The sequence below is a fragment of the Dama dama genome, chromosome 12, assembly GCF_033118175.1.
Source record: "Dama dama isolate Ldn47 chromosome 12, ASM3311817v1, whole genome shotgun sequence".
NCBI classification, from domain to species: domain Eukaryota; kingdom Metazoa; phylum Chordata; class Mammalia; order Artiodactyla; family Cervidae; genus Dama; species Dama dama.
This window is the reverse complement of record NC_083692.1, coordinates 50897064-50911958: the sequence shown is the minus strand read 5'-3', so window position 1 is coordinate 50911958 and position 14895 is coordinate 50897064. Positions and strand designations below refer to the sequence as shown.

The 14895-nt window shown below is 33.2% G+C and overlaps 1 protein-coding gene across 4 annotated transcripts in view; it reads left to right on the top strand.

Annotated features, from left to right (window-relative positions):
• Nucleotides 1-14895, top strand: part of SLTM (SAFB like transcription modulator) — a 43140-nt gene that overhangs the window by 18692 nt on the left and 9553 nt on the right. For 2 of the 4 annotated variants that reach the window (XM_061157259.1, XM_061157262.1), the window contains exons 6-14: nucleotides 5150-5177; nucleotides 6489-6957; nucleotides 7578-7627; nucleotides 9759-9877; nucleotides 11685-11834; nucleotides 12238-12341; nucleotides 12440-12606; nucleotides 13050-13135; nucleotides 13352-13515. In XM_061157259.1, the coding sequence (XP_061013242.1) occupies nucleotides 5150-5177; nucleotides 6489-6957; nucleotides 7578-7627; nucleotides 9759-9877; nucleotides 11685-11834; nucleotides 12238-12341; nucleotides 12440-12606; nucleotides 13050-13135; nucleotides 13352-13515 (1337 nt within the window). The remainder of the gene's footprint in view (nucleotides 1-5149; nucleotides 5178-6488; nucleotides 6958-7577; nucleotides 7628-9758; nucleotides 9878-11684; nucleotides 11835-12237; nucleotides 12342-12439; nucleotides 12607-13049; nucleotides 13136-13351; nucleotides 13516-14895) is intronic. The other 2 variants (XM_061157261.1, XM_061157260.1) reach the window with 2 other exon arrangements.

Here is a 14895-nt window from a genome sequence, read left to right as displayed (position 1 = left end):
TATTTTTCCTTTATTTACCAATTTTCAAAATAATGAGTTGGTTCATGAGCATCTCTGATAGTGACTGATTTTTTTTTTTTTCTTTTTGTCCCTTTGTTTCATTTTGAACGCATGGATTTAAATATTTTTAGTGTATTTCAATCCATTGTAGTTATTATTATCCTTATTAATACTCAGATTGTCCTATCTGTAGCCAGTGAGAATCTCTTCAGGTTGTCTCTTTAATCCTTTCTTTTTTTTTCTTTAATCCTTTCAACGTGATCCAAGTAGTCTTTATTTCCTTGCTGTCTGGTTCAGATTTCTATTTCCTACTCCAGACCTGTAATTAGCCACTTCTTCCATTTAGTGGTAAATGGTATTTTGAGACAATAATCTTGATGGTAGGGTTCAATGGTGTTCATTGCCTCTGGGTTGTTCATATTTTCTAGGCCTTTTCAATGTACAGTGTTAGAGAATGTGTTTTTTGTTTATTTGTTTTTGTTGGTTTTTTACTTTTAAGATAAAATAGATTTTGAGTTCATAAGGTATACTGCTAAGTTAATTATTTCGTTTATCTCACAGTATATGTACAATAGTCCTAGGATGATAATACCAGCACCATCAGCAGTGTGATTTCTGCAGATAAGTTTTTTTCCACTCAGGTTATCTCTCTTATAAGGATATACCCTCTAGGAATGAACAAATCAGTGTGTTTTAGATTAGCTTTCTATATGATCACAAACTAATATATATATAGGTTCAATATTTAAGTATAGTTTTTTAAAAATTTTAATCTGTAACTTCTTGTGAATCTATAATTATTTCAAAATAGATATTTTAGTTTTATAATTTTTAAAAATATTTACATGATTCCAAAGTCAAATCTAAGAAAGGATACATTCAAGAAAGCCCCCTTTACCCATCCCCTTATTGGTGAATTTTTTAAAATTCAGGATTAATTGTTTTATTCCTTGTCTTTAAAAATATAAGTAAATAGGCAAGTGCATTTATACAGGTATCTGTTTATTTAAAGCCAGTCTTCAGGCTTTGACTTGAAGCTTAGAGCTTTAGCTTTTAGGTGTTAGCCTCTGGGCAGTTTGTCATACCAGGTAGAATTTGGTTCGCATTCTACTTCTGTTAGTTACTTAAAATATTGTGACTTTGAGTGTGTTCTTAGTCCATTTCTGTGTCTATAAAATGAACATTGTAAGTCTTACCTGCGAGGTTGATGTGAAGAGCAATCTTATATCCGTCACATAGTACATGTGTAATTAGTGATTACTTGTGGTATTGTTTTACTAGCTTGGAGATATCAGTTATTTAGAATTGTTTGGAAAATTTTCTCCAGAATGTTTATATTTGGTAATGCTTTATTCTTAAAAATTTCCTCTAGTTTCAATCTTGTCAATCTTCTATGAGTGCATTGTGTATTATTTTTTCTATTTGCCCTTGCCCCAAAGTTTCATCAACTTGAAGTACCTCCCCTTTTTTGTCATATGAAGTCTGTATAACTCTCAAAGCCAGATTTATCTCTGTCTCTTCCATAAAGCTTTCCCTTACATAGTGTTTTACTGTTTACAGAGAACTTTTTACACCCACTGTCTTATATAATCCTGTATACCCTATTTAGGTCATATGTTATCTCTAACTTATAGGTGAAGTTCACCTAGGTAGATGACAGTGTTGTTGTTTAGTCGCTCAGTGTCTGATTCTTTGTGACCTCATGGTCTGTAGCTCTCCAGGCTTCTCTGTCCATGGGATTTCCCAGACGAGACTGCTGGAGTGGGTTGCCATTTCCTTCTCCAGGGGATCTTCTTGACCCAGGAAGATCACAATATCACAGAGTAAAACTGTTTCAGTGGTAAATATAGAACAAATACCTACATATCTTGGTGCCTAGTCTGTATTCTTTTCACAAGTAACTCCACACTAGTAAATGTTTTCTGAATTCCATTGTACTTACACAGTGCTGCAGTTAAACCCTCTGCCTATATAAAATGAGCAGTTAGTTAAGTCCCTCCACTTAAAAACAACAGTGTCTCACAGTACATTTATTCAGTAAACTCATTCAACAAATATTTATTAAGTACTTATTATGTGCCAGTATTTCTTATTTCCCATGGTCTTTAGCATATTTCCAGGTAGGTAATAGGCAATTGGTGGTTTAGGGTTATTTTGATGGTTTATTGTAAATTAGTCAGACTGAATACAGTGTTTATGTACAAGTCAAGGGAGAGGAGGCCTTCCAGAAGATGTTTTCTTACTTAGCACTTGTGTATAAATCACAAGATTAACCTTTGGGAAAGGTACTAGAATGGGTAGAAAGTAAACTTTGTTAACTGAAAAGTAAGTCCTAGGTTTGTCGTTATCATTAGTCATTGCTGCTCCTAGAATGAAATAAAAATAGAGAAGCTTTCTGTATGATTTTTGCAGTCAAATGCTCACCTCTGAGCTGTACCCCCCTGTATGATTTTTGGCATTTAAGGGTTGTAGATCCCATTACAAAGATAAACAACATGAACATTATAAAGCATTTGCTTCATTTTCATATGTGAAATATTATGTTTTTTCAAGATAAACTAAACATGTAGTTAATTAAAAGGATGCTTTTTCATTGTGGTTACTTATTTACCATATTCCTCATTCTGAAAAAATATGTTTTCAGTGGAGGAAAATTACTTTGAAATAAGGCACGTATCATGTCTGTGCATATTCAGGGAAATTTTCCCAGTATCTTTTTTGTATTTCTTGGTTTGTTTTTTTTATTGCAAGAAATGATTGAACCTTAGTAGTTCTATGTTTACTGCACATAGAAATATAATGCAAATATGCACGGGTGTGTGGCTCATCTTTTCTACTAACCCTAGTTGTTTTTGCTCTCCACCCCCATTGTAATCAGTTTGTTTTCTAGAAATTGGCTCAGATTCTTTTCCTTGGGGCATTTAAGTGTATGTAATAAGGCTAGTGTTACCATTCGTTTAGAAACTAAAGTTGTGAAACCCTTCAGAAGACCTGTTAAGTGATTAGGATAGATACTTAAAAACCAGCAAAAGTAAGGCAAACCTTACTGATGGTTTTAGCAGCTAGAAATAACATTTCTACTTGGCAGAAAGTACAGCAGAAAGATTTTGTTTTTTACATCACAGTATTTTAAAAAATTTTGTTTTTTAAAATAGCAAATACTTTTGACTATTTCTTTTTTTCCTTGAACCTTATCGATACTGAATCTCTAAAAGAATAACTTGGAAGTGGTGTACTGTTGAATTACAAGTAGATGTGGAAGCAAGTTGCATTCTTTTAAGTTCTTTTGTTCTTCTTTTAAGTAAAAGTGAAGATATTCCAGTTTACTTATCCCTTTAAGATAAATTACTAAACTAAAAGAGAATTTGGGAGAAAAAGATTTTTTCGGTAATTCCAGCATAACTCATCCTTTCTTTGCTGTCACTGCCTGCCAGTCCACCCTGTCAGATCATTTCTTTCCTTTCCAAATGTTGCACAATAAAAATATAATGATTAAAACTAAATTCCAGTATAACAATTAGGAGGTTATTAGAGCACCGTATAATGGACGTATACAATAGGAGTCACATTGCTACTATTAGTAATCTTCTTTTGTACTATTCTACATACTAAGCTTGTGGCTTAATTGTTTCAGTGTTTTCACTTTCCTTCATATTACTTTAGTTTGTAAAACAATTGGTCATTCCCTAAATGGGGCACATATATGTCAACTTGAAGTTGAAAAATTATTTTAAATGATTTCTTAGAAATATACTTGTTATCCAAATGTAGCTGAGCATATGATAAAATATTTGTTATTTTTAAGAAATGTGGACTTACATGAACCTAAAATTGTATTAGGAGATACATGTGGCATTTAAAATTTTGTTTACAGTTAAATTTTGCCTAAAGTCTAATTTCACTGCTAGGCTTCACTCTCAGGCACAGTTCTTAATTTGTAGCCCCTGGACCAAAAGCATCAGCATCACTGAAACTTGCAGAGATGCAAATTTCCAGGCTTTACTCCAGTCTTGAATCAGAAACTGTGGGGTTGGTGCTCAGCAGTCTATTTTAACAGTCACTCCAGGAGATTCTGATACAAAATCAAAGTTTGAGAGTCACTCCTGTAAGGCTTTGCGTTTGGTAACCTCACACCATCTTGACTAAATATGATCTACTTCTACTCAGCTTTTATTTTATAAGTTGTAAGTCAAAACATACCTTAATTTTATGCATATTTGTTATGATCTTTAATTTTGGGAAATGTTTCTATCTTGTTATAATTTTTTATTTTTGCAGTATTTTGCTTGGTGTAAATATTTTCTTCTTTGTGATATTCCTGTTTTCAAGCCATTACGTGCTTAATTTTAGATTACATGATGTCACATATATAAAAATTAAAATATCATATATTTAAAAATTAAAATCAGTCATTTAATAAAATTATTAACTTATTTTGATTACCTGTAGCACAAATACCATTTTTAAAGTGGCTGACCACCAGTGTGTATATGAAACAATGTATGAATTCATTTTTAACAGATAGAAAGCAATGAAGAATTTGAAACTACTCTTGTCCTTCTTCTTACTTCTGAGATGCCTAAATTGGGAATATTCTTTATTTGTTTATTAATATGCATTTCATCCCTTGCAAAAGTATGTCTTCATGTTATATTTTCTGGTACATTTTGAATAGTATGTCCTAAAAGTGCCTTTGAACTGAGTCATGTGAATTAATCAGGGCAGGCTTTTTATTGGTGGCTTTTTGCATCTCTTTCTCTCTTTTTTCGGCCATGCCTCATGGCTTGTGGAATCTTGGTTCCCAGACCAGAGATTGAACCCCAGCCTGGCAGGGAATTCCTAGCAACTTTTTGATAAGAGTAAGATTTGGGTAATTGAAACCAGTTTTGAATAGGGAAACTAAATATTCCAGTTTATTGTTGATACAACCATTGATATATTTGCCTGTTTTCTTGTCTAAGTCATGTATACTAGACATATGCTACATGTTTCTCTGTGTTTTGGTTCTGATTGGAATATCTTGTGTTTGTTAGTAATAGGTGTCTTTAATTAATATTACTCTACAATTTAACTTGATAGATATTGTACTATTACTGAAATCCAGTTTTAAATGAGTTCATTTTACATTTGATTATTCTTTGACTTTCAGGATGCTGAGGAAGAAGAAAATGAGAAAGGTATGTTTGATGCTAAGTAGAGTTTAAAAATTGGTGACATTTAGAAAAACAGTAAACTGTGAAAATAAAGCATTCCTTATTCAAAATCTTATTTTTGAAATGAGTTTATTTTCAAATTTATCAATTTAGTGAATTAAGTTAGCACCTTGATTTTATTTTTTAATTGGTTTAATTTTCTTTTTAACACTTTGAAGACATGTTCTAACTTAATGGTACATATCAGTTACTGTGGTGGACATGCCATTTTTTGTTTAACCTAATTTAAATTTTATTTTTAAAACCAACTTCTAGCATACGGTAAGTTGATTATATCCTTAAGACTGGCACTGCAGTAACTCATACGTGCTTACCGGTAATCCTAGTATGAAATGGATAATTAATTTTACAACTAGCCCTAAAATTGTTGGGTGACCAGGAGACTGACTTTTTGTTTGCTGCTTGGAGAAATTTTGTACAGTCTTCTGACAGTTTCAGTAGTTCTGGAGACCTATCTTATCCAATACAATTACAGGGACATCAGTAGCAATATATGTGGTTGGTCTGAGGTTATAGAAGAGCTCTTGGAAGGACGTCCAGGGATCCTCCTACTTTGGACTAGAAAGGACATGGAACAGGCAGAATAAAAAACCTAGAAGCAATGAATGAAGTAAAGCTACCGACTGAAAATCTCAGATGCTCGAGGCCTTTCGCTTTTGGGTGAATGCAAGACATCTTTGAAAATGGTAATTGCAGGACTGACTGGACAGGATGAAGCCTGGAAATGACCACTTTCTTAAATATTATGGAGCAGGCCATCTTTGGAGCCTCTTGTAGCAGTTTTCGGACTACACAGGAATAAGAAGAGTGAAAAAGATGAGGCCCTGAATACTTTGAAGACTGATTGGTATCCTCAGACTGTGACCTTTCAAGACGTCACTATGGGAGTTCTGAAGGTCACAAGGGTTAAATCCCAAGATAATTTGAACATTGAATAACAACTCTGCACATTTGTCACTCTCTCGTGGAGGAAAAACACCTTCCATATGCCATTAACTTATAACCAGAAATGAAGAGCTGGTATCCTCAGGATGGAACTCTCTCCTCACTTTTGTTGTTTGGTATTTGTATTTAGAGATCATTTTTTCCATGAAGAATAAGTGATCCTGGGTAAAGGATTGTTTATGTTAGTTAATACCCTTGTGTTTTTCTTCCTAACCTTCCATCAGTGCTAATAACTGGGTTTATATTTTCTAGGTCCTATTCTAGCTTATGAATATGAAAATTGTTTAAACTTCTTGTTTTGCCATATTTATTCCTGTTAAATCCTCTTAGATATAGCAGGTTCTGGTGATGGTACACAAGAAGTATCTAAACCTCTTCCTTCAGAAGGGAACCTAGCTGAGGCTGATCACACAGCTCATGAAGAGATGGAAGCTAATGCGACTGTGAAAGAAGCTGAGGATGACAACATCTCGGTTACAATCCAGGCTGAAGATGCCATCACTCTGGATTTTGATGGTGATGACCTCCTAGAAACAGGTAAAAATGTGAAAATTACAGATTCTGAAGCAAGTAAGCCAAAAGATGGGCAGGACGTCATTGCACAGAGCCCGGAGAAGGAAAGCAAGGATTATGAGATGAATGCGAACCATAAAGATGGTAAGAAGGAAGACTGCGTGAAGGGTGATCCTGTCGAGAAGGAAGCCAGAGAAGGTTCTAAGAAAGCAGAATCTGGAGACAAAGAAAAGGATACTTTGAAGAAAGGGCCCTCGTCTACTGGGGCCTCTGGTCAAGCAAAGAGGTTTGTTTTTCTATGTCAGTTCTTTACGATACTGAATTCCAGCATTCAATAAGATCACTCTACATTAAGGGGGTGGCTTCAAGACCATGTACAGTAATTAGTACTTATGATCCTGCCTATAATATTTTTGACCGTCATAAGTTACTTTAAAAAAAAATTTCAAGATCTTCGTAATATGCAGTGTGTCCTACTGATTGCATTGTCGAATTGTCAGCATATATTTGGTTTTTTTTTTGTTTTTTTTTTTTTTCAAATTGACAATTTTTTTGTGTTTCATTTTTAAAAATCCTTGTGATGATGGTTAATGAACAACTATCAGTCCTAAGAACACAAATGAAGTCAAGTCCCAGTCCTGAAATCTGGAGAAGATGGCCATATATCCACTGAATAGAATTGTCAGAAAATCTAGATCTTCAGGAATCTTGGGGAAAATCAGTGCAAGAATCCTAAGGGAATCATTTGTTCAAATAACCTAATCTAGGCTTTTGGAATTGTTAATTTGTATGGATAGCACTGGTTTGAAATATAGTCAATATCAAGCTGTTCGATTTTTGTTCTTTTTGTTCTTTTTGTTTTTGCTTTTTTGTTTTCAATTTTCTTCTGGTGATTTGCTTCTGTAGCTCTTCAAAGGAATCTAAAGACAGCAAGACATCATCCAAAGATGACAAAGGTAATGTATTTTTTCCTACTTATATCAGTGATAAATTGAATGTTTTCTTTAAAAAGTAATAATTGTCTAGGATTTCTTTTTACATTTAGTCCTTAAAAATTGACATAGTAAATTTTTTGGTGGCTTTTGTGTGAACAGCGGAGTTAGATTCCAGCAAATTCTCAAGTGTGATTGAAGCATTACTTTCTTAATTATTTAATTTATAAACTGGTATGAATTTGAGTCAAATATATTTGCTGTGTATTTTTTGCATTGTGTTCTAAGTATCTATTGAATATTCATAAAATAGACATTTCATTTCTTAAAGTTTCAGAAGTATTTCATCTTTGATTATCTCTTATAACCCCCACACACTACCACAATCTTTTTCTTGTTCTGTCTATTAGGAAATGTGATATAAATAGTATTTATGGAGCTGAAAGCAAGTTAGCCTCAACATTTGGTTTTATGTTTTTGATTCTTTAAATCAGGGCACACACCTGTTAATATAGCCAGTTATATAGGATTTTAATTCTTCAGAATTTACTTCCTGATTGACTTATTTTGCATTGATGAGAGTTTTATGTAGAAAAGTAGTTTTATTTTAAAATTTTGTAAGTTTAAAGGTGCATTATTTGATTAGTCTTTGTTACTGTGAAGTCTCGGCTTATCTCCTGGTCATGTGCTTTAGTTTCATCTTATATATGCTGTAAATGTGAAAAATATTTCTTGTGTTTTAAAAAAGCATTTTAAGGGAAGAATAACACCATTTGGGTACTACAGAATCAAAAAATGCCTCTTGAGTGCCTAAAAAAAGGAATGTTATGTGTCCCTTATCTTTTTTAGTATATTTTATTGGCATATTTTTGTAATTAGACATTTTACTGATTGACTTAGTAAGTGACAATTAATTGCATTACCTACATCCCTTACAGTTTTGGTTAATGGATAAGATATAATAAATTTATTAAATATTATCCTTTAAATTTAGAAGCTTAGTGTAGTCTTAATTAAATGTTAACTTCCTATCATTAAAATTTTTTTTCTCTACTTAAGAGGAGTATGTGGGCCCAGGTGTTACTGGTAAAATATAAAAGATACACGAACTTCTAGTTAATGTTTCATAAGATAAAACATTTCCTTTGATAAGTACGTTTCTTATCAGAAATGCAGCAATCATTAATATTTAAAATATTTGAGTCAGCGTGTGTTGTCTTCTCATAAGTACACTGATAGCAGTTCTTTAAAACTTGTGGCTTGTAATTTTTAAAGCATTAAACATTTTACTCTTTCTATATTTGATACCGTGAAGTTATAAAAATTGTTACTTTTATTGCTTAGATATTATTTCTCTTAAAGTGGGTAAGAATTGTTTTCTAAATGATGAAATGAAAATTCCTTTTTTATAATAGCACATTGGAAATAAAGCACTGAAGGGTAACTGACCAGGCCTGTATTTTAAGAAATGGCATTTATCTGTATGAAACAATAATTTGTGTATGGAAATAGTGTAGAAATTGTTCATATAAGCATTTACCTATTCTAAAGAATTTTGGGGTCTCTGATCTTTGTAATTGATTTGCTTTAGAAGAATTTGTTTTTTTTTTAATCCAGAGTTTTCTAGTTGCATGTAATTTCCACTTTCTCTTACCCTATCTCTAATACAAAATGAAGATGAACTGTTGGCTAGTCTTTGTTACTAAACATTTAAATTTTTGAAAACAGTTTATCCCTTTGTTTGACTTTTCCCTTTGTGCTCTCAGTCTCTCAGGAGCTAAAGCCCATGACAGGTATAGGTAATTAAGTAGTCTGTCCATTCCTAGACCGCTGCTTCCTGGTTGCCTGAATTTAGTGCAGTGGTTGAATATAAATGAATGAATTTAAACGGCAAAAGTCCAAGACATATAATTGATATTTTTACCCACTTTGTCTTAAAACTCATGCAGTAGAAAATGTACAAATTCAGACATGTTTGTGTTATCTGTTATTGTGTTCAATTTTAGTTATAGGAGATGTGTAGGATTTTGATGTAGTGAAGTCATGCTGTCAAAATTAGAGGGTTTTATAATTTTGGAAGTTTATAGCCCTAATAATTTTGTTTAAAAATTTTCCAATTGAGAAACTTAAACTTCTGATATTAAATCTATTCTAGGAAGTACAATTAGTGCTAGTGGTAGCAGTGGAAGCTCAACTAAAAATATCTGGGTTAGTGGACTTTCTTCTAATACCAAAGCTGCTGATTTGAAGAACCTCTTTGGCAAATATGGAAAGGTACATTGTTTTTATCTTTTTATCCATATTTCTATGTCCTTTTTAAACAGAGGCTGTATTCAAAACAATACATATAAAATCTAATTTCTTATCTCAGGACTGTTATAGGCATAACTATTTAGTTCTGTGGTAATCATGAGTTTTATTATATCATATAATCTCACTCTGAGCCCTGGGAATCTTTGTATTAAAAGCTCATTTTTTGAGTCCATTTAAGTCAAGGAAGGACTGAGTTTATTTCATCACATTCATCATGATTTATCTTGGACCTAAAATTGGTGAAGCTGATCTGGTCATCTGGAAAATAGAAGCACTGGGATATAGAATATGGGGGGAACCCCAAAACTGATGTCCCTTTTATTATACAAATTCCAGTACAGTGGTGCAGAAGAATGTAAAACTGGTAAAATGGACTTGATCAGAAGTTTTGATATGTGCTATGAAGTAAGAGTGCAGAGTTTAGAGAGCAAAAAAGGAGGCTTTACTGTGGTTGGTTGATCAGAAGTTTTTCTGGCATATAAGGGGAGACCTAATAAAAAATAAAACTAGTTGATAATTAAATGAATTGAATATTCAATTAATAGCTGTTGAATTAAATTGTAGTTGATACACATCCCTTATAGCACTCACTATTTTCTCTTTACATTTTAGTTTTCAATATGCATGATATATGTAACCTACTCTGCTGTAAACTCTTTGATAGCAGGGGTCTTATCTACTATACTTTGCATGCACATGATAGGCTTTCAAATATTTATTAAATTTATGACCACCAATATCAGTAAATAGCCATTAATAAATGTTACAAAAATCTATCCTATTGATTTTAGAAATTGTTTTTTTTCCTTCTAATTAGAGAAGTGCCTACAGAGTAAGGAGGTTCTTGTAGATGTCAGATACAAAACACTGAGAATTGTGGTCCCATGATCAGTTTGTGGTACATTTTTGGTTCTGTTTCCAGCAATTTAATTAGGGCTAAAACTATATAAGGAAACCATGTACTTATAACAAGGACCTTGGGTTTAAAAATGAAATTGCTGTTGGGGCAAGTCACTCTGTCCCAGAGCTAAGATAAAAGCTGATAGTTTCCAGCTACTCACACCAGATCCCTCTGTTCCTCTTCCTGACATTGTGTCTGTGTTCCTATTTGTTCAGCACTAGATTGTTCTTTCCCACTTTTCTTCTCACTCAACCATCCCTGCCTTATCTCTCTTAGCTATTCATTTTATAGAGCTGAATTATTTGTCACTTTTATATTGGTATACATTTTTAAAGTATATAAATGGAAACTATGTCTTCTTAGAGTGTGTTTTGTGGAGTATATTTTTAAGGCTGCTTTTTCATGTGTGGGAGACTATTTTTGAGAGACTCATTATAGAAAAGTGTTAATACTTACCTAGACACCCGCTAGGAACTTACCTTTTTTGTTTTAATATCTTTAAGAGATTAGGGGTGGGTCTTTGATAGGGAAATTTTGGTCCAAATCTAATTGAAAATATTGTTTCTTTGCTTTTGTTAATTGTGCCATTACTTCCTTGATGTGACTTGACTGTGTTTTGGCAATGTATTTAAAAAAGAAGAAAAGTAAAAAAGTAGGTTAAATTGATTTTTAACATTTTAAATTGTTCCCCTGAATATTATAGGCAAGGTAGTTGGTGAGTCCAAGAATATAAAACAATAATATATATTGTCCTGAATTTATACATCCTGAACATATCCTTTAATTTGAATAGTCTACATTCTGAAGTTTTATCTTAGAAATGTACTCGTGAAACTGTAAAACTAAAGTATAATCTCATTTTTATAGGTTCTGAGTGCAAAAGTAGTCACAAATGCTCGAAGTCCTGGGGCCAAGTGCTATGGCATTGTAACTATGTCTTCAAGCACAGAGGTGTCGAGATGTATTGCACATCTTCATCGCACTGAGCTGCATGGACAGCTAATTTCTGTTGAAAAAGTAAGCTTGCTTAACTGTTAGAAGGATAGTAATTCTCAATTTAACAATATTACACTAGTAAGGAGAAAAATTGGGAATGATTTTTATTTTTATATATTCATTTTAATTATTTTACTTCTGTTTCCCAAATTTTTTTTACCATCCACATACTTTTTACAAACATAAAAATGTAACTTTAAACTTACATATTTGGGACTTCCCTGGTGGTCCTTTGGTTGAGAATCTACCTTCCAGTGCATTGGATGTGGGTTCGATCCCTGGTTGGGAACTAGAATCCCACATGCCTCAGGGCAGCTAAGCTGCAACTACTGAGCCTACCAATATCAACTAGAGAGCCCATGCACTCCAGAAAAAAAAATAAAATAAAATTTATATTTTTTTTCTTCCTGTTTAAACTTTTCAGGTTAAAGGTGATCCTTCTAAGAAAGAATTAAAGAAAGAAATTGATGAAAAGAGTAGTTCAAGAAGTTCTGGAGACAAAAAAAATATGAGTGATAGAAGTAGCAAGTAAGGATTTATTTTGTCAATTAGCCTATAGACTTTTTTGGTACATTGATGAAGTAGTTCTCATTTTGTTGTTTTCTTGTGTGGGGTGGTATGGTCAGGACACAAGCCTCAGTCAAAAAAGAAGAGAAAAGGTTGTCTGAGAAAACTGAAAAAAAAGAAGGCAAGGATACTAAGAAACTAGAAGGTAAAGATGAGAAGAATGATAATGGATCAAGTGGCCAGACTTCAGAATCGATTAAAAAAAGTGAAGAAAAGAAACGAATAAGTATGCTATGTATCTTTCTTCTCAGTCCCTTTTTAATGCATCCTGCAGCTTAATTTTTACAGTGAAAGGGGAAACTTGAGAATACGATCTAGATAAATATGTAAACTTTGTTGTTAGATGTCACTGTGGTAGAAAATGAGATCTAATAGGACTGGGAAAACAGCTGTCTTCTTCCACCTAAGCCCATTTACTGTTAAATCTGGGCTGACTGAAAATGGTCATTGAATAATAGCTATATAATTGATCTTTTGGTATCTTTGAAAGTATTTACATTAGTGGATCAAGTTTTAATAACTCTTTACATTTCTCATAGAATAAGTTTTTTATATCATGTTTTGGTTTGTAAATATTTGGTTGTCTTAAGAATTCAGCATGCTTACATTATATTTTCTTTTTGATGGGAATATTTTTAGATATTTGCTTATCTAATTTTTTTCTTTTAGGTTCAAAGAGTCCAGGACACATGGTAATACTAGACCAAACTAAAGGCGATCATTGTAGGCCATCAAGAAGAGGAAGATACGAGAAAGTAAGTCCCTGAGAGGGATGTTGTATACTATTTTGCCTGTTTCCAAAGGAAGATAATTCAGTTATCTCTAACCATTTTGCATGTGTCCATGATAGAAAATCTAAGAAAAGGGGGATGTCATTATTCATTTAAGCTTTTTAAATTACCAGCTCAACTTGAAAAAAAAAGAATTACTTTAACTTCTAGTCCTGTTAACAATTTTTTTTTTTCCTATAGATTCATGGAAGAAGCATGGAAAAGGAGAGGGCTAGCTTAGACAAAAAAAGGGACAAAGACTACAGGAGGAAAGACATCTTGCCTTTTGAAAAGATGAAGGAACAAAGGTTGAGAGAACATTTAGTTCGTTTTGAAAGATTGCGGCGAGCAATGGAACTTCGAAGGTAGGAAAAGAGTCTGTTTCATACCTGTTTTTAACTATAGGTATATCTTTAACATTAGTTATAAACCAGATTTCTGAAAATTATATTATAGAAAGATATTTGTCACTTTTAAGAAGTAAAACCTAATGATTTCTTTAGTTTGCATAGTATTTTACAATTTACAAAATACCTTTGCATCTATTATCTCTATCTCAACAGTTCTATAAGGTTAGTTATATCCATTATATAAATGAAAAAAATGGAGGCCCAGAGAGGCTGAATGACTCTTCCAATGCCACATGGCTAATGAGTGGCAGAGTCGGGACTCAGACCCAAGTCTTCTGACTCCAAGTCCAATGCTCTTTCCTCTACTCCAAAGCTGCCGCTATAAAAAAACATGACTTTGAAGGCAAATTTTGATTTTGATATAAGATAGTCTTAGTGTAAGCTGTAGTGGCCAAATAATACATTGACATTTTAGGAAAAATGTATTGTACTTTGAATTAGAGCCCAAGTAAAGGAAGATTTAACCTGTGAACCTTACTGTGTTCAAACTCTGTCCTAAAGCAGGCATCCTCTTTAAAACAAAATGAGAACAAAACATTTCTACTTTTAGTGGCCATATCTCAATAGTTCATCACGAGTGCCAGTTTGCTGTCAATTTTTGGATGCCACTTAAAGTTTTCTTGTAAAAGTGTTTCATAATATAAATTTCCAAATATTCTGTATTGTTGAATGGTCACTTACAGAGTTTCATCTATTCATTCAGAAGGGTGCTAGGAACTACCAGCGATACTTTTAGCAACTTAAATAATACTATGATTGCCGCACAGTTTACTAAAAGGAAATAATTCTTGCATGCTGCTGCTGCTGCTAAGTCACGTCAGTCGTGTCCAACTCTGTGCGATCCCATAGACGGCAGCCCACCAGGCTCCCATCCCTGGGATTCTCCAGGCAAGAATACTGGAGTGGGTTGCCATTTCCTTCTCCAGTGCATGAAAGTGAAAAATGAAAGTGAAGTCGCTCAGTCATGTCCAACTCTTCGTGACCCCATGGACTGTAGCCGTCCATGGGATTTCCCAGGCAAGAGTACTGGAGTGGGTTGCCATTGTCTTCTCCAGTTCTTGCATATACTCAGAACCTTTTTTTTTTTTTTTTGATGAAGTCTCAGTATATTTGCCTTCCTGTTCAGATGACCACAGCTGAGAGAAGAGTGAAATTGGGAGTTATTAGGCAGCACTTCTCAAACCTATCAGACCAGCACTCATTTCATAGTAATAAAACAACAAAAAATTGTAGCACCTTCTTTACTAATCTGAAATGAAGTTGATATGTAACATACTTACTATACAAATATACAAAAAAGAACAATATAAAGCTTTAACTCTAATATGAAGAAAA